Source organism: Oncorhynchus masou, chromosome 23 (genome assembly GCF_036934945.1).
Source record: "Oncorhynchus masou masou isolate Uvic2021 chromosome 23, UVic_Omas_1.1, whole genome shotgun sequence".
In the NCBI taxonomy this organism is placed as follows: Eukaryota; Metazoa; Chordata; class Actinopteri; order Salmoniformes; family Salmonidae; genus Oncorhynchus; species Oncorhynchus masou.
The window spans coordinates 4226516-4250535 of record NC_088234.1 but is presented as its reverse complement, the minus strand read 5'-3'; the positions used below and the strand labels follow the sequence as shown (position 1 = coordinate 4250535).

At 47.0% G+C, this 24020-nt stretch overlaps 3 protein-coding genes and 1 long non-coding RNA gene across 4 annotated transcripts in view; all 4 read right to left on the bottom strand.

The window, feature by feature from the left end:
• The window catches only part of LOC135510193 (GRB2-associated-binding protein 1-like), a 378827-nt gene that overhangs the window by 214386 nt on the left and 140421 nt on the right, over positions 1–24020 (bottom strand). The gene's annotated exons all lie outside the window — the stretch shown is intronic.
• Positions 5764–9051, bottom strand: LOC135509879 (uncharacterized). The gene is made up of 3 exons (XM_064930709.1): positions 8502–9051; positions 8156–8253; positions 5764–6064 (listed from the first exon to the last, which is right to left on the bottom strand). Exons 1-3 carry the CDS (start codon positions 9046–9048, stop codon positions 5813–5815), a joined length of 897 nt encoding a protein of 298 aa, XP_064786781.1. The 5' UTR covers positions 9049–9051; the 3' UTR covers positions 5764–5812.
• The window catches only part of LOC135511202 (OTU domain-containing protein 4-like), a 32893-nt gene continuing 17970 nt past the window's right edge, over positions 9098–24020 (bottom strand). Inside the window, 11 exon segments of the mRNA XM_064932836.1 lie at positions 9098–9132; positions 9168–9268; positions 9270–9295; positions 9393–9433; positions 11338–11382; positions 11385–11597; positions 11754–11882; positions 22215–22412; positions 22646–22755; positions 22846–22946; positions 23087–23151. Of these exon segments, the coding sequence (XP_064788908.1) occupies positions 9098–9132; positions 9168–9268; positions 9270–9295; positions 9393–9433; positions 11338–11382; positions 11385–11597; positions 11754–11882; positions 22215–22412; positions 22646–22755; positions 22846–22946; positions 23087–23151 (1064 nt within the window).
• LOC135510191 (uncharacterized) lies at positions 12221–16662 on the bottom strand. Its single transcript, XR_010451085.1, has 3 exons — positions 14320–16662; positions 13419–13466; positions 12221–12774 (listed from the first exon to the last, which is right to left on the bottom strand). It is a non-coding gene; the product is annotated as an uncharacterized LOC135510191 (long non-coding RNA).

Here is a 24020-nt window from a genome sequence, read left to right as displayed (position 1 = left end):
GTTTCAAACAAGGTGGGAGTCGGAGTATATGTTCACGGAGGTAGCTGGAAAACCTGTGTGTCTTCTGTGTGGAGAAAGTGTGGCGGTACTGAAAGAGTATAATCTGAGACGACATTATGAAACGAAACACGCGGACAAAAACAAGAATATGGACATGGAACAAAGGCTACAAAAGGCAGAGGAATTAAAACGAGGCCTCAAATCTCGACAGGCTCTGTTCAAAAAAGCCAAATCACAAGGCCAGGCTGCTGTCAAGGCCAGTTTTATTTTGGCAGAAGAGATCGCTAAATCAGCCCGGCCATTTACGGAGGGGATTTCATCAAAAACTGCATGATTAAAGTTTGTGACGAAGTTTGCCCAGAAAAAGGCAACTCTTTTTAAATGTGAGTCTGAGCAGAAACACCATTGCCGAGAGAGTAGACCAGTTGTCCATCAATCTAAAAGAGCAGCTTGTGAAAAAGGGAAAAGAAAATTTTTCAATGAACATTCGAACAGTCCGGCCTCGGCTTGTAGCTAAATTTTTTATTTGGCCCTCCGTCCATTTGACTTTGACACCCCTGCCATAAATGAACCGCAGTGGGAAACTGAACGCATTACAAACTCCTTGTTGAACGTGTGAACACAAAAACTAAAAAATCTGATGTTTTTTCTGTCACACTTTCAGAGATTTTATATATAAATTATTATTATTGTTGTTATTTTTAAATTCATTGATTGAAAAAGTTTTAGACACAGGCCAGAACTTTATTTTTTATTTATTTAACTTAATTTTAATTTATTCAACTAGGCATGTCAGTTAAGAACAAATTATTATTTACAATGATGGCCTACCAGGGAACAGTGGGGTTAACTGCATTATTCAGGGTAGAAGGACAGATTTTTACCTTGTCAGCTCAGGGATTCGAGTTACTGGCTCTAGCAACCTACTTTCCGCCCATATCCCTTTTCGATTTGTGCCACTTCCCAGCTCAATGGGACTACTGAACGCATGTCTACTGCCTGCATGACCCATGAAAGTCTAATTCACTTTGTTCGGTTTACTCAAGTGGCCTGCGCAGTCCCACAATAGAGGATCTTTGTAATGATGATGTAACGGGGTTGTTCGCAGCAGGAACGTACCGGTGTCCAATCCGCAGCAACTACTTTATGCCATCGCGTCAGCATGGACCAACATCGCTGTGGAACGTTTTCCGACACCTTGTTGAATGCCCCAAATAATTCAGGCTGTTCTGGAGGCAAAGTGTGGTCCGACCCGGTACGAGATGGGTGTACCTAATAAACCGTCCACTGACTATGCGGCATACTGGTCTGCAATATACAATACAATGATTTTTTCCTGTTTATAAAAGAATACCACAACGTAACTAATTACAACCCAACTACAGAACAGCTTTTGAAACATGACTATGTTGCTAAGGAAATTCAGTCTTCACTCTTACTCTCTTCACTCTAACTTACTGTAATAGAGAGACAAGGAAAGCTAGCCTGGAACCCAAGCTGACACGCTTCATAGCATGGGTCAGGCTAGAGACCTTTTTCAAACCAACTAGGCAACATCTAAAACACACCCTCACCTTAATCTGACCTTTAACCTAATTTTAGTACCGGTTTGCACATCCGAAACGTCACTTGAATCTCTCATTCATAACGCTGCATGTACTAATAATACTAATCTATTACATTTGTATAGCATTTCATAGAACCTCAAGAGTTCTAGAACACTCCAAGAGTAAAAAAAGTAAAAAACAATATATGACAGGTCAACCAGTCTTTGAAAGCTGCATTCTACCGCTGATGTGGAGGTTCATGGATTGAGTGGAGAGAGTTGGACCAACAAGCTGCATTCTACCGCTGATGTGGAGGTTCATGGATTGAGTGGAGGGAGTTGGACAGAGGATGGTATGATTACGGGAGTCTTTTGATGGTCTTGTAAGGCAAGTCTGGGCAAGTCCTATCATGTTACATTCCAGGCACTGTAAGAGAAGGCACAGGGACTGAAATAAAGGGTCTACACAATACAGCATAGATACCAGCTAACAGATTCACCTCCCGTAGATACACCTCCTGTAGATTCACCTCCCACAGATTCAAAAATCCCAGTGGCTAGATGTGCCAAGCTTATAGAGACAAGCTAAGAGACTTGCAGCTGTAATTGCTGCAAAAGGTGGCTCTACAAAGTATTGACTTTGGGGGGGGGTGAATAGTTATGCTCAAGTTCAGTTTTTTGGTATAATTTCTTGTTTGTTTCACAATAAAAAATAGTTTTTGTAGGCATGTTGTGTCAATCAAATGATACAAACTCCCCCCAACAATTATATTTTAATTCCAGGTTGCAAGGCAACAAAAATGTTGTATAAATCAAATGATACCCCCCAAAATCCATTTTAATTCCAGGATGTCAGGCAACAAAATAGGAAAAATGTCAAATCAGCAAAAACTTTTGGTTTGAATATAGTGCATGGAGACTCTAGAATGGATTAAAACAATTCTCTCAATAACAAAGTGAAAACAGGTTTGTATTTGTTTTTGCTAAATTTATTAAAAATATAAAACTTATTTACATAAGTATTCAGACCCTTTACTATGAGACTCGAAATGGAGCTCAGGTGCATCCTGTGGCCATTGATTGAGATGTTTCTTCAACTTGAGTCCGTCCACCTGTGGTAAATTCAATTGATTAAATATCACTTGGAAAATACACACACCTGTCTATATAAAGGTCTCATAGTTGACAGTGCACGTCAGAGCAAAAACCAAGCCATGAGGTCAAATGAATTGTCCGTAGAGCTCTGAGACAGGATTGTATCGAGTCACAGATCTGGGGAAGGGTACCAAAACATCTCTGCAGCAATTGAAGTTCTCCAATAGCACAGTGGTCTCCATTATTCTTCAATGGAAGAAGTACAAATCCACCAAGACACTTCCTGGATCTGGCCGCTCGGCCAAACTGAGCAATCAGGGGAGAAGGGCCATGGTCAGGTAGTGGATCAAGAACCCGATGGAAAACTCTGAAAACGCTCCATAGTTCCTCTGAATACCTGTCTGAATACTTTCCAAATACACTGTGTGTGTGTGTGTGTGTGTACTACCGTTCAAAAAGTTACAGTTGAAGTCAGAAGATATTATATTTGATCTCAGGTTCTCAATTCCTGACATTTTATCCTAGTAAACATTCCCGTCTCAGGTCAGTTAGGATAACCATTTTATTTTAAGAATGTGAAATAATAGGGATTTATTTCTGCTTTTATTTCTTTCATCACATTCCCAGTGGGTCAGAAGTTTGCATGTACTCAACTAGTATTTTGGTAGCAATGCCTTGTTTAACTTGGGTCAAGCGTTTCAGGTAGCCTTCCACAAACTTACCAGAATAAATTGGGTGTTTTTTTTTAGCCCATTCCCCCTGACAGAGCTGTAGCCGAGTCAGGTTTTTAAGCCTCTATGCTCACACACGCGTTTTAAGTTCTGCCACAAATGTTCTATAGGATTTAAGTCAGGGCTTTGTGATGGCCACTACAATACCTTGACTTTGTTGTCCTTAAGCCATTTTGCCACAAACTTGGAAGTATGCTTGGGGTCATTGTCCATTTGGAAGACCCATTTGTGACCAAGCTTTAACTTCCTGACTGATGTCTTGAGCTGTTGCTTCAATAGATCCACATAATTTTCCTGCCTCATGATGCCATCTATTTTGTGAAGTGCACCAGTCCTTCCTGCAGCAAAGCACCCCCACAACATGCCACCCCGTGCTTCATGGTTGGGATGGTGTTCTTCGGCTTGCAATCCTCCCCTTTTTCCTCCAAACATAACGATGGTCATTATGGCCAAACAGTTCTATTTTTGTTTCATCAGACCAGAGGACATTTCTCCAAAAAGTATGATCTTTGTCCCCATGTGCAGTTGCAAACCGTAGTCTGGCTTTTTAATGGTGGTTTTGGAGCAGTGGCTTCTTCCTTGCTGAGCGGCCTTTCAGGTTGTCGATATTGGACTCGTTTTTACTGTGGATATAGATACTTTTGTACCCGTTTCCTCCAGCATCTTCACAAGGTCCTCTGCTGTTGTTCTGGGATTGATTTGCACTTATCGCACCAAAGTACGTTCATCTCTAGGAGACAGAACGAGTCTCCTTCCTGGAGCGGTATGACGGCTGCGTGGTCCCATGGTGATTATACTTGCGTACTATTGTTTGTACAGATGAACCTTCAGGCGTTTGGAAATTGCTCCCAAGAATGAACCAGACTTGTGGAGGTCTACAATTTTTTTTCTGAGAGGTCTTGGCTGATTTCTTTTGATTTTCCCATGATGTCAAGCAAAGAGGCACTGAGTTTGAAGGTAGGTCTTGAAATACATCCACAGGAACACCTCCAGTTGACTCAAATGTCAATTAGCCTATCAGAAGCTTCTAAAGCCATGATATAATTTTCTGAAATTTTCCAAGCTGTTTAAAAGGCACAGTCAACTTAGTGTATGTAAACTACTGGAATTGTGATAGTGAAATAATCTGTCTAAACAATTGTTGGAAAAATTCCTTGTGTATGGCACAAAGTAGGTGTCCTAACCGACTTGCCAAATCTATAGTTTGTTAACAAGAAATTTGTGGAGTGGTTGAAAAACAAGTTAAAAGGACTCCAACCTATGTAAACTTCCAACTTCACTTATAGCTATTTTTCATCCATTAAAATAACATCAAATTGATCAGAAATATGTTGTAAATGACTATTGTAGCTGGAAACAGCAGATTTTTAATGGAATATCTACATAGGCAGACAGAGGCACATTATCAGCAACCATCAATCCTGTGTTCCAATGGCACGTTGTTAGCTAATCCACATTTATCATTTTAAAAGGCACTAGATGTTCATTTTTTATATTTTTTAATTGCTTTAAAAAAAAAAGTACATTTAAGTGACCCCAAACTTGAACGGTAGTGTGTGTGTGTGTGTATATATATTAAACGGTAGTGTGAACGGTAGTGTGTGTGGATTATATATATATATATATATATATATATATATATATATAATCCCAGTTATATATATTTACTGATGTGTCAGAAATAAATTTATCTGAAACAGAAACAAAAAAGGCAATGCCTAATACAGCAAACTTTTATTAGACGGAAATGCAAACATCTACCTGGAATACCATTAACATCTTTCAGAGGAGATAGGTTGTATCCCAAATGAACACCCTAATCCCTATATAGTGCACTACTTTTGACCAGGGCCCTATGGGGGGGGGGGGGGTAGTGCACTATATATGGGATACAAGCCTGAGTCCAGAAAGCAACAATAACATGGAGAAAGACACTTGACAGATTTTTTCCTTTTTTAAAAGACGAGTCCAACGACAGCTATATAATCCCACAAACCAGACGATTAAAATACCAAATCAGATTTTTTTTTTTTATATATAAACAACCCCCCCCCCAAAAAAAGCCATATCAGCCAATCAAATCTCACAAATCTGTATAAGGGGGTTCCTCATCCCACTAGAGTTGCCTGCCTCTCTGCCATTGGATTGCTGTTGATTGTAGTGGTAGCTCCTCCCGACCCCTCACATTTTGTCCTTTGGAGGTGGCGTCGCCCCCTCTTCCTTCCTGCTTCCTGTCCCCTCGGTCTTGCTCCCGGAAACCTTCCCTGTTATCTCTCCTCCCCACTCCTCGGTAACCTCCTACCCCCCGTCTCTCCCCCTCCAACGGTTCTCTCTATACCCTCTGGCTCCTCCTCCCTCCTCGTGTCCTCCCTCCCTCCTCCACCTCTGAAGGAGCGACTGTAGAACTTCTTTCCGTTTCTGAGGGCGTGGTCATTAGGGTCTAGCCACTCCCCCTCCCACCCAGTCTCGGTCCGATGATGTTAAGTCGCTTGGGGCCTGGGGCACTAAATATGAAGTCTCGCCCCCAGCTCCCCGTCGTCGTCTCATTGGCCGTTTTCATGTTAAACTCCGCCCTGCTCTGGGTCATGGGGGCGTCGCCCGCACCCTGCGTCGCCATGCCGACGGATACATCCTTGAACATGGTCTGGGCACTTACTGTTGTTATCAGGTGACCCTCGGGGACCCATGTGACCTGAGAGAGGTAAGAGAGATAAGTAACAGTACAAAATCAGAAACACAAATCAATGAACAACAAAATCCCATGACTAAAACTTAAGTCGATCAAAATACACATTTGGGTAGCGTGTCACTGACATCGACCTTGAGGGGTTATAAGATTGGTGGAATCATTTCAAAAGTTGCATAAACACACAGGCTAACAAAATAAAATAAAAATGGACGTTTACCTAAAAGTGTATTTTGAACACAACAGAGTTTCAGAATAGGTGATTTAGAGAGACGACCATAAATCACAGAGAACAAGATCCTGCACCCTCAACATGGTAAGGGAAACAGCCAACTTGTACCGCCATTAAATGAAAAGGAGTGGATCCATGTCTGTTTGAGCAGGATTCCCTAAAATGGCCGCCAGACATTTGGTCGCCTGCTCTTTCAAAGTGTTCTGGTGAGAAACGCTCCGAAAATGTCCCGTCGCTTTCCCTCTCGACCAGAGTCCAGATTATGACACTGTTAAAAGATGTTGTCAGCCTCCCGGGTGGCGAGTGGTTAAGGGCGCTGTACTGCAGCACCAGCTGTGCCACCAGAGACTCTGGGTTCGCGCCCAGGCTGTCCTAACCGACCGGGAGGTTCAATCGTCCGGGTTAGGGAGTGTTTGGCCGGTAGGGATGTCCTTGTTAATCGTGCCCCAGTGACTCATGTGGCAGGCCGGGCGCAGTGCGCACAAACCAAAGTTGCCAGGTGCACGGTGTTTCCTCCGTGTCTCTTGTCGAAGTGCAACAGGTGATATTTAACGGCTGGCCCAGGTGATATTTAACGGCTGGCCCAGGTGCTATTTAGAGGCTGACCCAGGTGATATTTAGAGGCTGGCCCAGGTGATATTAGGGGACCATACAGCCAATCTATAGTGTAACATAGTGGACCATACAGCCCATCTACAGTGTATTATTGTAACATAGTGGACCATACAGCCCATCTACAGTGTATTATTGTAACATAGTGGACCATACAGCCCATCTATAGTGTAACATAGTGGACCATGCAGCCCATCTATAGTGTAACATAGTGGACCATACAGCCCATCTACAGTGTATTATTGTAACACAGTGGACCATACAGCCCATCTACAGTGTATTATTGTAACATAGTGGACCATACAGCCCATCTATAGTGTAACATAGTGGACCATACAGCCCATCTATAGTGTAACATAGTGGACCATACAGCCCATCTATAGTGTAACATAGTGGACCATACAGCCCATCTATAGTGTAACATAGTGGACCATACAGCCCATCTATAGTGTAACATAGTGGACCATACAGCCCATCTATAGTGTAACATAGTGGACCATACAGCCCATCTATAGTGTAACATAGTGGACCATACAGCCCATCTATAGTGTAACACAGTGGACCATACAGCCCATCTATAGTGTAACACAGTGGATCATACAGCCCATCTATAGTGTAACATAGTGGACCATACAGCCCATCTATAGTGTAACATAGTGGACCATACAGCCCATCTATAGTGTAACATAGTGGACCATACAGCCCATCTATAGTGTAACATAGTGGACCATACAGCCCATCTATAGTGTAACACAGCCTGGGGTTGGTCCATCTGCATTTACCCCAGGAAGAAAAATAACATTACCGTGGTTGACCAGATGGTATACAGTTGACTAGATGGTATACAGGTACAGTCAAAAGTGACTTTAAGCAGCAGGTTAGGAAAACCAACCCTGCCTTAGTTAGTTAGGAAAACCAACCCTGCCTTAGTTAGGAAAACCAACCCTGCCTTAGTTAGGAAAACCAACCCTGCCTTAGTTAGGAAAACCAACCCTGCCTTAGTTAGGAAAACCAACCCTGCCTTAGTTAGGAAAACTAACCCAGCAGGTGTGGAGAACTAACCCAGCAGGTGTGGAGAACTAACCCAGCAGGTGTGGAGAACTAGGTTAAAGTTAGGAAAGGGGTAAAGCGTTAGCTAAAATGCTAACATTCTCTCCGACCATGCACTTTTTTTTTTTTTTTTTTAAACAATACTTTGGCAAACGATGTAGCCCACTTAGTCAGAACGCCATTGCTGCTCCATCAAGACTTACCTGCTCAGTAGGAGGAAGAGGGTTCACTAGCAGAGTGCCAGCCGTCTTCATGTCTCCCTGTCCTCTGTCTGCGATGCCTGCAAGAACAGTCTGTAAAGCTGAGACAATAACCCGAACATTAGAGACCGACCAAACCGTCCACTTATATCGTTGATTACCATAAATAAAAAGGTTCCTACTAGAGAAATGTGAGGCTTGAAATTAGCTCTAAATCCTCTGTTAGTAAAGTGAGAGAATGTGTTCAACCTCTAAATCTCTAAACAAGTAAAAAGAGTGATAAGTTGGAAACAAAAAAAACAACAAAAAAAAAAAATTGATCACAAAATGTAGAGAGGTCAGCACTCACCTCTCTCTGTGTTGGAAGCAGTAGTACTAGACAAGGTAGTAGCAGCAGCAGCAGTAGTAATATTGACAACAGAGGTAGTATTAGCTTTATGGTTCTCCAGGGGACTGTGGCTGGACCTCATACCCAGGGAAGAGGCACCGCTGGCGGGGAAAGGATCCAGTGGTCCTTGGGTCTGGTTCCCACTGGGCAGCCTCGGGGGAGGGTACCCCAGAGACGCTGATTGGTACTGGGGTACGGAGGGAGGGGAGGCGGCTGGAGCTGGAGTGTAGGGCTGAGCTTGCGAGGTGTGGGTAGAGGATTGGGGTGCAGTCGGGTACTGGTTGGGAGGTGCAGGTTGGGGTGCTTGTGGAGAGTATTGTGTCAGGGGTGTGGGTACAGAGCATACCCCAGCGTAGGCGTTCGGTCGCGGGGTAACGTTGCTACACCAGGGTAGAGAGCCAGCCATACGTGGCTGAAACGGCACGGGCTGGGTTGAGGCAGGGTGAAGGTGGCGGTTGGAAGGGTACCCCAGGGCGGAGCGCCCATCCTGCCCGTATCTGAACTCCATATGCTGGGGGAGGTTCTGCAGCCGTTTGGGGGTTGATCTCTGGAGGTTGTCATGCAGATGGAGGCCCCCAAGCCCGAGGGGGTACTGAGGGTGGGGGGTGTCCGTACCCCTCCTGGGGCACGGTGGAGGGTGGGAGGGGTACCAGTGGGAAGAGGGGAGGGAGACTGAGGGTAGTTTGGGCTGCATGCTGTAGGCCTGGTGAAGAGGGAGGATGTAAGAGTGGGGGCCACATGGGGTTGGTGAACGCCTGGAGGGGAAGGGAGGAACAAGTGTGTTGGTCAGTAGCATATTTACAGCCACTTTAAGAGCTACCAAGATACGCTGCAATGTAGTTTGGTCATTACCTTCACACCAAGGTTGAAGAAAAACCTCAGGATGTTGACATCTGTAGAGAGTATTTAAACATAAAAAATAAAATAAAAGGTTTTGTCAGATATTATTCATCCTAATCAGACAGGTGTTTCACATGGACGATACATTGGGGATAATATATAAGTACTGGAAACAATAGAACACTGTGAAGACTCTGGGAAACCAGGCCTGGTATTCAGAGCCGACTTTGAAAAGGCTTTTGATAAAGTACGACTAGAATTTACATATAAATTCCTGAAATATTTTACATTTTGGAGAATCTCTTATATAAATGGGTTAAAGTTATGTATAGTAACCCCAGGTGTAAAGCATTAAATAAATGGCTACATCTCAGAAAGTATAAACTGTCAAGAGGAGTAAAACAAGGTTGTCCACTGTCAGCATATATATTTAATATGGCCATCAAAACGTTAGCTGTTAAAACTAGATGCAATATTAATATAAAAGGCCTAGAAATCAGGGATTAAACACTAAGGTGTCATTGTACGCTGATGATTCACTTAAAATGTATTTTTTTTTTTACACACCTTTATTTAACGAGGCAAGTCAGTTGAAAACAAATGATTATTTTCAATGAAGGTGTCATTGTACGCTGATGATTCATGTTTTCTTTTAAATCCACAATCTGAATCCTTCCACAGCCTCAGAGGATCTAGATACTTTTGCTAACCTCTCTGGATTAAAACCAAAATATGTACTACTATATTACTTATTGGATTACTAAAAAATATTAACTTTTACATTACCGCGTAGTATAATATTTGTAAATAATATCATAAATAGGACTGGTGGAGTTGTCACACATGCAGCTAACAAAAATATGGAAATGTCTGCTCTACCCAAATTACAACAAATTACAACAAACTAAAAACAAATAGAATTACCACAAAAATGCAAGAGGAAGGGGGAGCCTAACTACCTGGAGCTAACTCTGCACTACTGGGGTGATTTGAAAAGTTATAATGAATCAATAATACTCTGAGCAAAAATATATATATATATATCTTTAAATTTACAATCTGTAGAATATATGAGAACAGAAGGGTTCAGAGCTTTTGTGAAACAGCAAAATATGACAAATAGAAATCAAAACTGGATGGTGTTCAGAGATAGATGGGAGGGGTTGAGGGGAGCTGAAGGACTGGATGGTGTTCAGAAATAGATGGGAGGGTTGAGTGGAGCTGAAGGACTGGATGGTGGTCAGAGATAGATGGGAGGGGGTTGAGGGGAGCTGAAGGACTGGATGGTGGTCAGAGATAGATGGGAGGGGTTGAGGGGAGCTGAAGGACTGGATGGTGGTCAGAGATAGATGGGAGGGGTTGAGGGGAGCTGAAGGACTGGATGGTGGTCAGAGATAGATGGGAGGGGTTGAGGGGAGCTGAAGGACTGGATGGTGTTCAGAGATAGATGGGAGGGGTTGAGGGGAGCTGAAGGACTGGATGGTGGTCAGAGATAGATGGGAGGGGGTTGAGGGGGAGCTGAAGGACTGGATGGTGGTCAGAGATAGATGGGAGGGGTTGAGGGGAGCTGGAGGACTGGATGGGGTTCAGAGATAGATGGGAGGGGTTGAGGGGAGCTGAAGGACTGGATGGTGGTCAGAGATAGATGGGAGGGGTTGATGCACTGCACACTTTAATAGCATCATGTTTATATATTTGGGCTTGGAGAGGCTTGGAGAGGCTTGGGGAGGGTATCAAGTCAGGTCAAGTCAAAAGGCTCAAGTCCAAGTTAAGTCACGAGTCATTGGTGTCAAAGTCGAGTTGCAAGTCATCATATGTGTGACCCGCGTCATGTGACCCCGAGTCCACACCCCTGGTATGTATGCGCTGGAAGTAGAAGCCTAAGTGTTGTTGTCCATTAGTTAACGGGTGGTAGGGTTAGGGGACAATAATAAAATATATATATTTCACTACTCACCTCGTGGCAGGTCCTCTCCCGTGTGGATATAAGAATAAGGGGAGTCTGGACGATCTCTTCCTTGTCAGTCAAAGGAAACCCTGGGAACAGGGGGTCTTGGTAGAGATGAGCCAGCTGGTGGAACGACAGGGGGGCTGGGTGACAGTCTGGGGCTGGAGGGGGGATGGGGAGAGCCCGGGGGAAGGGAAGGGTGGTTGGAGGGGTGAGGTAGGTGGTTGGTGGGGAGGAAGGAAGTGGGGGAACAACGATGTGGGATAAAGCTGTTGAAGAGGAGAGACAATTGTATTTGTACTTGTTCTTTAACCAATCCTGTGGCAGCATTGAGATGAACACTACAAGGAGAGGACAGGAGAGACAAGTAAAATCACTTCTTTATTGGGTAACACAGAAAACAAACACACTGTAGGGGATGTTACCTGGGGTGTAGGCTGAGGAGACCTCACTGGATGGAGGATCCAGGGAGAGGGGGGGGCTGGGAGAGGGTGGGCTGGGAGAAGTGGGGCTGGGAGAGGGAAGGCTGGGAGAGGGGGGCTGGGAGAGGGGGGCTGGGAGAGGGGGGCTGGGAGAGGGGGCTGGGAGAGGTGGGGCTGGGAGAGGGGGGCTGGGAAAGGGGGGCTGGGAGAGGGGGGGCTGGGAGAGGGGGCTGGGAGAGGGGGGGCTGGGAGAGGTGGGGCTGGGAGAGGGGGGCTGGGAGAGGGGGCTGGGAGAGGTGGGGCTGGGAGAGGGGGCTGGGAAAGGGGGGCTGGGAGAGGGGAGGCTGGGAGAGGGGGGCTGGGAGAGGGGGGCTGGGAGAGGGGGCTGGGAGAGGTGGGGCTGGGAGAGGGGGCTGGGAAAGGGGGGCTGGGAGAGGGGAGGCTGGGAGAGGGGGGCTGGGAGAGGGGGGCTGGGAGAGAGAACATTGGGGAAGATAGGGTTGACCAGATTGTGGAAGAGAGGAGGGGTGGGTGAGATTGAGAGGAGGGGGGGGTTGAGAGGGACAGTCTGTATTGTCTGGGGATTGGTCCACCGCGTCGGGCACAGAGGTCACCGTGTCGGGCACAGAGGTCACCGTGTCGGGCACAGAGGTCACCAGAGGTGGGGCAGTAAAAACCCCAGACACAGGTGGGGGCGAGGTGAGGGGGTGGGGACGGCCGGAACAGCAGCAGTTGTTTTAGGCCAGGAGTTGACATGGAAAGGGTTGGAAGGAATGGTGGTTGGAGGAAGGTTAGGAGTAGCAGGAAGGTTAGGAGTGGGAGGAAGGTTAGGAGTGGGAGGAAGGTTAGGAGTGGGAGGAAGGTTAGGAGTGGGAGGAAGGTTAGGAGTGGGAGGAAGGTTAGTAGTAGCAGGAAGGTTAGGAGTGGGAGGAAGGTTAGGAGTGGGAGGAAGGTTAGGAGTGGGAGGAAGGTTAGGAGTGGGAGGTGATGGGGTCTTCCTCTCCTCCTCTAGTGTTGATCTCCTCTACAAAACACAATAGGTAAAGATTAGCATCAAAAACACCCACAGGCCCTCCAGACAGACAGACCCACCCACAGGCCCTCCAGACAGACAGACAGGCCCTCCAGACAGACAGACAGGCCCTCCAGACAGACAGACAGGCCCTCCAGACAGACAGACAGGCCCTCCAGACAGACAGACAGGCCCTCCAGACAGACAGACAGGCCCTCCAGACAGACAGACAGACAGACCCACCCACAGGCCCTCCAGACAGACAAACCCACCCACAGGCCCTCCAGACAGACAAACCCACCCACAGGCCCTCCAGACAGACAAACCCACCCACAGGCCCTCCAGACATACAGACAGACCCACCCACAGGCCCTCCAGACAGACAGACAGACAAACCCACCCACAGGCCCTCCAGACAGACAGACAGACAAACCCACCCACAGGCCCTCCAGACAGACAAACCCACCCACAGGCCCTCCAGACAGACAGACCCACCCACAGGCCCTCCAGACAGACAGACCCACCCACAGGCCCTCCAGACAGACAGACCCACCCACAGGCCCTCCAGACAGACAAACAGACCCACCGGCCCTCCAGACAGACAAACCCACAGTTGAGAAATAAAGACAATTCAAAGTGTTTAGAACGTAACTCACCATGCCTCTGCCTGTCCTCTTCTTCCCTTCACTGGCATTAGACACCACCTGAGAGCGAGACAGAAAGACAGCGGGGGCAGAGACAGCGGGGCAGAGACAGCGGGGGCAGAGACAGCGGGGGCAGAGACAGCGGGGGCAGAGACAGCGGGGGCAGAGACAGCGGGGGCAGAGACAGCAGGGAGGAGAAGTTTATCATGGGTTAAGTACAGTCTTAACAAAAAAACATTGACACAAGCCTCCTCCTCGCCCCCCCCCTCCCCCCAGACACACGCCTCCTCCTCGCCCCCCCAGACACACGCCGCCTCCTCCACCTTGCCCCCCAGACACACACCACCTCCTCCCAGACACACCTCCTCCTCGCTCCCCCCAGACACACACCACCTCCCCCCAGACACACACCACCTCCTCCCAGACACACCTCCTCCTCGCTCCCCCCAGACACACACCACCTCCCCCCAGACACACACCACCTCCCCCCAGACACACACCACCTCCCCCCAGACACACACCACCTCCTCCTAGACACACACCACCTCCTCCCAGACACACCTCCTCCTCGCTCCCCCCAGACACACGCCGCCTCCTCGCCCCCCAGACACACGCCGCCTCCTCCACCTTGCCCCCAGACACACACCACCTCCTCCCAGACACACCTCCTCCTCGCTCCCCCCAGACACACACCACCTCCCCCAGACACACACCACCTCCCCCCAGACACACACCACCTCCCCCAGACACACACCACCTCCCCCAGACACACACCACCTCCCCCCAGACACACACCACCTCCCCCAGACACACACCACCTCCCCCAGACACACACCACCTCCCCCAGACACACACCACCTCCTCCCAGACACACCTCCTCCTCGCTCCCCCCAGACACACGCCTCCTCCTCACCCCCAGTGCAGGGAAGCTTCTCTCATCCGTAGCTCCATCTCCAGCAGGGCCATGTTCCTCTGTTCCTCCTCTTTGGCTTGACGCTGGGCCTCTGATAGACCAAATGCTGCTACTGCTGCTACTGAAGCTGCCTCTGACACAGAGCTGGAAGAGGGTCTCCTGATACAGTCAACAACCAGACAGTCAATAACCAGCCAGTCAACAACCAGACAGTCAATAACCAGCCAGTCAACAACCAGCCCACACAGTCAACAACCAGCCCACAGTCAACAACCGGCCCACACAGTCAACAACCAGCCCACACAGTCAACAACCAGCCAGTCAATAACCAGCCAGTCAACAACCAGACAGTCAATAACCAGCCAGTCAACAACCAGCCCACACAGTCAACAACCAGCCAGTCAACAACCAGCCAGTCAACAACCAGCCAGTCAACAACCAGACAGTCAACAACCAGACAGTCAACAACCAGCCAGTCAACAACCAGCCAGTCAACAACCAGCCAGTCAACAACCAGCCAGTCAACAACCAGCCAGTCAACAACCAGCCAGTCAACAACCAGCCAGTCAACAACCAGCCAGTCAACAACCAGCCCACACAGTCAATAACCAGCCAGTCAACAACCAGCCCACACAGTCAATAACCAGCCAGTCAACAACCAGCCAGTCAACAACCAGCCAGTCAACAACCAGCCAGTCAACAACCAGCCAGTCAACAACCAGCCCACACAGTCAATAACCAGCCAGTCAACAACCAGCCCACACAGTCAACAACCAGCCTACACAGTCAACAACCGGCCCACACAGTCAATAACCAGCCAGTCAATAACCAGCCAGTCAATAACCAGCCAGTCAATAACCAGCCAGTCAACAACCAGCCCACACAGTCAACAACCAGCCAGTCAACAACCAGCCAGTCAACAACCAGCCAACAGTCAATAACCAGCCAGTCAATAACCAGCCAGTCAATAACCAGCCAGTCAATAACCAGCCAGTCAACAACCAGCCAACACAGTCAACAACCAGCCCACACAGTCAACAACCAGCCCACACAGTCAACAACCAGCCAGTCAACAACCAGCCAGTCAACAACCAGCCCACACAGTCAACAACCAGCCCACACAGTCAACCAGCCCACACAGTCAACAACCAGCCAGTCAACAACCAGCCAGTCAACAACCAGCCCACACAGTCAACAACCAGCCAGTCAACAACCAGCCCACACAGTCAACAACCAGCCAACACAGTCAACAACCAGCCAACACAGTCAACAACCAGCCCACACAGTCAACAACCAGCCCACACAGTCAACAACCACACAGTCAACAACCAGCCCACACGGTCAACAACCAGCCCACACAGTCAACAACCAGCCAGTCAATAACCAGCCAGTCAACAACCAGCCCACACAGTCAACAACCAGCCCACACAGTCAACAACCAGCCCACACAGTCAACAACCAGCCCACACAGTCAACAACCAGCCCACACAGTCAACAACCAGCCCACACAGTCAATAACCAGCCAGTCAACCAGCCAGTCAACAACCAGACAGTCAACAACCGGCCCACACAGTCAACAACCGGCCCACACAGTCAACAACCGGCCCACACAGTCAACAACCGGCCCACACAGTCAACAACCGGCCCACACAGTCAACAACCGGCCCACACAGTCAACAACCGGCCCACACAGTCAACAACCAGCCCACACAGTCAACAACCAGCCAGTCAACAACCAGCCCGTCAACAACCAGCCAGTCAACAACCAGCCCACACAGTCAACAACCAGCCCACACAGTCAACAACCAGCCAGTCAACAACCAGCCCACACAGTCAACAACCAGCCCACACAGTCAACAACCAGCCAGTCAACAACCAGCCCGTCAACAACCAGCCAGTCAACAACCAGCCCACACAGTCAACAACCAGCCCACACAGTCAACAACCAGCCAGTCAACAACCAGCCAGTCAACAACCAGCCCACACAGTCAACAACCAGCCCACACAGTCAACAACCAGCCCACACAGTCAACAACCAGCCAGTCAACAACCAGCCAACACAGTCAACAACCAGCCAACACAGTCAACAACCAGCCCACACAGTCAACAACCAGCCCACACAGTCAACAACCAGCCCACACAGTCAACAACCAGCCAACACAGTCAACAACCAGCCAACACAGTCAACAACCAGCCCACACAGTCAACAACCAGCCCACACAGTCAACAACCAGCCCACACAGTCAACAACCAGCCAGTCAACCAGCCCACACAGTCAACAACCAGCCAGTCAACCGGCCCACACAGTCAACAACCGGCCCACACAGTCAACAACCGGCCCACACAGTCAACAACCGCCCACACAGTCAACAACCGCCCACACAGTCAACAACCGGCCCACACAGTCAACAACCGGCCCACACAGTCAACAACCAGCCAACACAGTCAATAACCAGCCAACACAGTCAATAACCAGCCAACAGTCAATAACCAGCCAACACAGTCAATAACCAGCCAACACAGTCAATAACCAGCCAACAGTCAATAACCAGCCAACACAGTCAATAACCAGCCAACAGTCAATAACCAGCCAACACAGTCAATAACCAGCCAACACAGTCAATAACCAGCCAACAGTCAATAACCAGCCAACACAGTCAATAACCAGCCAACAGTCAATAACCAGCCAACACAGTCAATAACCAGCCAACACAGTCAACAACCAGCCAACACAGTCAATAACCAGCCAACACAGTCAATAACCAGCCAACAGTCAATAACCAGCCAACACAGTCAATAACCAGCCAACACAGTCAATAACCAGCCAACAGTCAATAACCAGCCAACACAGTCAATAACCAGCCAACAGTCAATAACCAGCCAACACAGTCAATAACCAGCCAACACAGTCAATAACCAGCCAACAGTCAATAACCTGCCAGTCAATAATGAGTAACAGTGCATTCGGAAAGTATTCAGACCCCCTTGACTTTTTCACACATTTTGTTAAGTTCCGGCCTTATTCTAAATATGGATCCCATAAAACATGTTCCTCATCAATCTACACATACCCCATAATGACAAAGTGAAAACAGGTTTATTCATTTTGGCAAATGTCATAAAAAATAAATAAATAAGGTAGTTCTGTTTAAGTTAAGTAAGTATTCTGACCCTTTGCTGTGAGACTCGACATTGAGCTCAGGCACATCCTGTTTCCATTGATCATCCTTGAGATGTTTCTACAACTTGATTGGAGACCACCTGTGGTAAATTCAATTGATTGGACAGGATTTGGAAAGGCACACGCCTGTCCATGTGTGACCGACAACCTGGATTCGGTCCAACCAGCCCACACAACTTCAGGAGTTTGTTCCTGTACAGCAGGGGTGTCAAAGTCAAATGGACGGAGGGCCAAATAAAAATTTAGCTACAAGCCGAGGGCCGGACTGTTCGAATGTTCATTGAAAATTTTTTAAATGACGCATATAGTCTAGTGAACCTAATTGAACCTACTGAAAACCTAACAAATATATTCCAATATGATCAGATAAATAAAGCAATATTTTCTTATGGCTCTGTCAGTAATCTTTAATTTTCAACAGACACAAAAGACAAATTTCCTTTATATAAAAATCCCCATAACATGAACATTAAATGAAAGAAACCGGTATTCAAGGCACCATCAGTAGCCTATATTTTCTATTTTAGCAAAAGTGGGCTAAATTTACTTCAAAGAAAAAAACAATAATAGCAATTTTCTATCATCCACTCAACTGAAATATTTTTAAAATATAATTGGATTGAAATACAATAAAATAAAGTGCAAAAATCTATTAATCAAAAACAACACTTTGTTTAAGGAGAAGTAACATGCAGTGAAAACAAATATTAAACTTTAACTTTTAAACTTGAACTGAGTAAAAACTCTGAATATGTGATTGCACAGTAATGTTCACTTGTTTGAGGTTGAGGGTGATACTTGGTGGTGTCCCATCTTTTCCACAAGTTCATCAATGTTCGGGGTAAGGCTCTGAGCTGAGGAAATCCTCAGAATTGAGTGGAGGTGTTCAGCAGTAAGTCGACTTCTGTGTGATGTTTTGTTCAGGTTCATCAAAGAAAAAGTTGTTCACACAGGTATGTGCTGCCAAACATAGACAACGTTTGAGCAGCCTGGATGCGCAGCTGGGGCATTGTGTCGGGGAGGAAACGGGCGAACTCCGCAGCACCCACTGCCGCATATTTTGCCCTCAGTGCATCATTGCATTGGAGGTCAATCAACTCCATTTGGAGGTTTGGTGGTGAGCTTTCCACGTCAACAGCAAATGGGTTACCGAGCAGTTCCAACCTGCTTTTGTGCTTCAAAGTCAGCAAATCGGCGTCGAAAGTCAGCGGCAAGCATACCTATTTTATCAGCCAACTGTGCGCTCGGGAACGCACTGGTAGAGAGCTTCTCTTTCATGGTCTGGCAGCTGGGAAAGTGGCTCAAATTTTCTTTCCGCATCTGCGTCTCCACAGAGTCAGTTTGGTTTTAAATGCCTTCACTGTACTGTACATATCAGAGATGACATGATCCCGACCCTGCAGCTGCAAGTTCATTGCATTCAGATGACTCGTAATGTCACACAGAAAAGCCATTTCACACAGAAACATTTCGTCTCGGAGTTGTGTTGTGTCTTTCCCTTTGCTGTCCAAGAACAGACAAATCTCCTCACGAAGCTCGAAACATCTTTGAAGCACCTTTCCCTGGCTTAGCCATCGCACCTCTGTGTGATAAGGCAAATCACCATGCTCCGTTTCTAACTCCGTCAGAAATGCCTTGAACTGGCGGTGATTCAAACCTTTGGCTCTGATAAAGTTAACTGTGCGCGTGATGATGCTCATTACATGCTCCATTTTCAAGGCTTTACCGCACAACGCTTCCTGGTGTATGATACAATGATAAGCTGTCAGCTCACCTGTCGCGTTTTCCTCTTGCATCTTTTCCCGTATCTTCGCCACCAGTCCGCTCCTGTGTCCACACATCGCAGGTGCTCCGTCGGTTGTCAAACCCACGAGTTTTTCCCAAGGCAGCTCCATCTCATTTACACATCTTGACACCTCTTCATACAAATCATGCCCCGTAGTTGTGCCATGCATAGGACGTAAAGCCAAAAACTCCTCTGTCACGCTTAGGCTGGAGTCCACTCCGCGGATGAAAATTGACAACTGGGCAATGTCAGAAATGTCGGTGCTCTCATCCACAGCCAAGGAATATGCAATGAAATCTTTTCCCTTTTTCACAAGCTGCTCTTTTAGATTGATGGACAACTGGTCTACTCTCTCGGCAATGGTGTTTCTGCTCAGACTCACATTTAAAAAGAGTTGCCTTTTTCTGGGCAAACTTCGTCACAAACTTTAATCATGCAGTTTTTGATGAAATCCCCTCCGTAAATGGCCGGGCTGATTTAGCGATCTCTTCTGCCAAAATAAAACTGGCCTTGACAGCAGCCTGGCCTTGTGATTTGGCTTTTTTGAACAGAGCCTGTCGAGATTTGAGGCCTCGTTTTAATTCCTCTGCCTTTTGTAGCCTTTGTTCCATGTCCATATTCTTGTTTTTGTCCGCGTGTTTCGTTTCATAATGTCGTCTCAGATTATACTCTTTCAGTACCGCCACACTTTCTCCACACAGAAGACACACAGGTTTTCCAGCTACCTCCGTGAACATATACTCCGACTCCCACCTTGTTTGAAACCCCGGTTCTCAGTGTCCACCTTCCGTTTTGCCATTTTTGATGGGTATCTGAAAGTTAATTTTACTGTGATGCTGACGACTGCTGTGCCAATAAATATTGAAATGAAGCAGCCTACTGCTCGGTGCGTCACCGTTGCATTGTGGGAAATGTAGTATTGGTGCGTGTAAAAGATCTGCGGGCTGCCGGCTTGCTGCGGTCTGCGGGCCGGTTCTAATAATAAATCAAGATCATCCCAGGGGCCGTAAAAAACCTTCTCGCGGGCCGGATGTGGCCCGCGGGCCTTGACTCTGACATATGTGCTGTACAGGAACCAAATCAGCGGAAATTCCAGAGCGCCAATTAATGTTTTGGTACTACTACAGGAGAGCTCGTCTTTGTCTACACCCATTCAGCATTGTTCACACCCGCTTAAGTTTTAGCCCCGCCCATCTCTTTAAGGATTCACATGTGAGGCCATGTACTAAACACATGCTATATCAAATAAATGTTTATTTGTCACATGCACAAAATATAGCAGGTGTAAAAGGTACAGTGATTGTTTTTGATATTGCTACTATGCACTAAGAGTCCCCAGAAAATATATTATTGTTATTAGATGACGCTTACCCGACAAACTTGTCTAAATTGATTAAGATTGAATCCTACTACACCGGCTCTGACGCTCGTCTGTTGTGGCAGGGCTTGAAAACTATTACGGACTACAAATGGAAACCCAGACTCGAGCTGCCCAGTGATGGGAGCCTACCAGACGAGCTGAATGCCTTCTATGCTCGCTTCGAGGCAAGCAACACTGAAGCATGCATGAGAGCACCAGCTGTTCTTGATGACTGGAAGAAAACGGTGCGGTAGAAAGAGCTGTCAACACTGAACGTTATTGACAGAAGCTTGCTACATGGCAGACCAATCCAAACTCATCTCTCTCAGCATGTCCAGCCCATACATTATTTAAGCCAATCATGGCTAGTGGGAAGGCTCCTTGCTTATTCCTGAGCAAATAGTCATTTAACTATTTTATTCGTATTTATGGATGGATACAAGTTTGTTATTAAGGCACATGAAATTTCACATGTCCCAGAAGGCATTTCTGCCCCAGAAGGCATTTTGATAAAACATTTAATTAAGTGAAGCGCGACATTAGGTCCCACAATTGACAGTGCACGTCAAAACAAAACACAGCCATGAGGTCAAAGGAACTGTCCGTAGAGCTCAGAGGCAGGATTGTGTCGAGGCACAGATCTGGGCAAGAGTACCAAAACATTTCTGCAGTATTGAAGGTCACTGACAGAGCTCCAGAGAACCTTCCAGAAGGACAACCATCTCTGCAGCACTGCACCAAATCAGGCCTTTAAAAGGTAGAGTGGCTAGATGGAAGCCACTCCTCAGTAAAACGCACAGGACCCGCTTGGAGTTTGCCAAAAGGCACCTAAAGTCTCTCAAACCATGGGAAACAAGATTCTGTGGTCTGAAGAAACAAAGATTGAACTCTTTGGCTTGAATGCCAAGCGTCACGTCTAGACGAAACCTGGCTCCATCCCTACGATGAAGCATGGTGGTGGCAGAATCATGCTGTAGGGATGTTTTTCAGTGACAGGAACCAAGAGACTAGTCAGGATCGAGGGAAAGATCAACGGAGCAAAGTACAGAGAGATCCTTGATGAAAACCTGCTCCAGAGCACTCAGGACCTCAGACTGGGGTGAAGGTTCATCTTCCAACAGTACAACAACCCTAAGCACACATTCAAGACAATGCAGGAGTGGCTTCGGGACAAGTGTCTGAATGTCCTTGAGTGGCCCAGCCAGAACCCGATCGAACATCTCTGGAGAGACCTGAAAATAGCTGTGCAGCAACACTCTCCATCCAACCTCACAGAGCTTGAGAGGATCTGCAGAGAAGATTTGGAGAAACTCCCCAAATACAGGTGTGCCAAGCTGGTAGCTTCATACCCAAGAAGATGTGATTCTGTAATCGCTTCCAAAGATGCTTCAACAAAGTACTGAGTCTGAATACTTATGTAAATGTGATATATCAGGGTTTTGCAAAAAAATTCTTAAAACGTGTTTTTGTTTTGTCATTATGGGGAAATCGTTTGTAGACTAACCCTAGGGTTTGTTTCCATCTGAGATGTAAAAATGTACAAATGTAGTATTGGGGTCCAAATAGACCTGGTGTTGAGGTGGGGGTGCTCCGGACACCTCCCTCCTCTACGGTGGCCTGCAGGGGCCAAGAGTGCTGCTTCTGGACACCACGCCCACCACTTTGGGAGGGTCCTTTAGCCTGGGAGACAGACGGCGTTGCCGATGGCGTTGCCGACGGCGTTGAAGGTTTCCCCGACTTCCTCCCTCTTCCCCTGCCCTCCCAATCTGGAGAGAGAGAGGGAAGAGTTGAGAGTGTTCATCAACAGAACACAGCTCATTCTAAAACAACTATATTCCAGAACACAAGAGTTCGATCAAAGACTCTCGAATCCAGAGCAGGAAAAGGTTATTCAAGAATACTGTTGGGAAGATGCAAGAGGTTTCATAGAGTTAGTGGCTAGGGGACTTGTGTAATGCCCTTAACAGAGATTAGGGGGCTAGGGGACGGTTGTCCTTACCAGAGTTTGGAGCAGAGCCGTTGTTCAGTCTCTTTCCATCTCGGGCCACCGTGCTCCAGGACAACGTCTCATCTGTGGGGGGGCGCAGGTTCCAGAGGGACACAGTGTGTCTGGACAAACACACAAATTAATGTTATATAAAAAATAAATAAAGAGTAAATCAAAGAACAAAGATAATATAAAAAGGAGAGATGACCTACTTCTTGCCCAGTTCCTCTATGAAGACAGTGACGGGCCCGTTGTCAGGCGAAACTTCCTGGATGTAGGCGCCATAGTAACGCCCACCGTTATCAAGGCGAACCTAGAGGGGGCGGGACAGAACTACACTATCAGGGAGCATCCACACAAAAAAACAGTCAGTAGAGAGAAGACCTCACACACACACACATACATATATACACACACACACACACATACATATATACACACACACACACACACCTTGCACTTGTCTCCCACTGTATACTGCATCCCAGCGGCGATGCAGAAATCCAGCTTCTGCTGAGCTGAAACAGGAAGTAACCAAGTTATAACAGGTGAACAAGATCACCATGACACCACCACAGGTTATTATAGTAAATGACAACTGAAAACAAAAAAAACTAAACTACAATTGAAAAACTATTAAGCCCCAAAAAATAAAAACTTTTGTATTTGACTGCATAAAAAAGCCTTCCCAGAAGAGTGGAGGCTGTTATAGCAGCAAAGCGGTGACCAACTCCATATTAATGCCTTGATTTTGGAATGAGATGTCGGACGAGCAGGTGTCCACATACTGTTGGTCATCGGGGAGGCAGGCATCCTAGTGGTTAGGATCAGGCATCCTAGTGGTTAGGATCAGGCATCCTAGTGGTTAGGATCAGGCATCCTAGTGGTTAGGATCAGGTATCCTAGTGGTTAGAGCGTTGTACTAGTAACCGAAAGGTTTCAAGATCGAATCCCCGAGCTGACAAGGTAAAAATCAGTCTTTCTGCCCCTGAACAGGCAGTTAACCCACTGATTCCTAGGCCGTCATTGAAAATAAGAATTTGTTCTTAACTGACTTGCCTAGTGAAATAAAGGTAAAACAAAAACATTTAATGCAGTGATGACCGACTCATAGGTTGACAGCACGTACAGATGACTGACTCATTAGGTTGACAGCACGTACAGATGACCTACTCATAGCTTGACAGCACGTACAGATGACCTCATAGCTTGACAGCACGTACAGATGACCTACTCATAGCTTGACAGCACGTACAGATGACCGACTCATAGGTTGACAGCACGTACTGATGACCGACTCATTAGGTTGACAGCACGTACTGATGACCGACTCATTAGGTTGACAGCACGTACAGATGACCGACTCATTAGGTTGACAGCACGTACA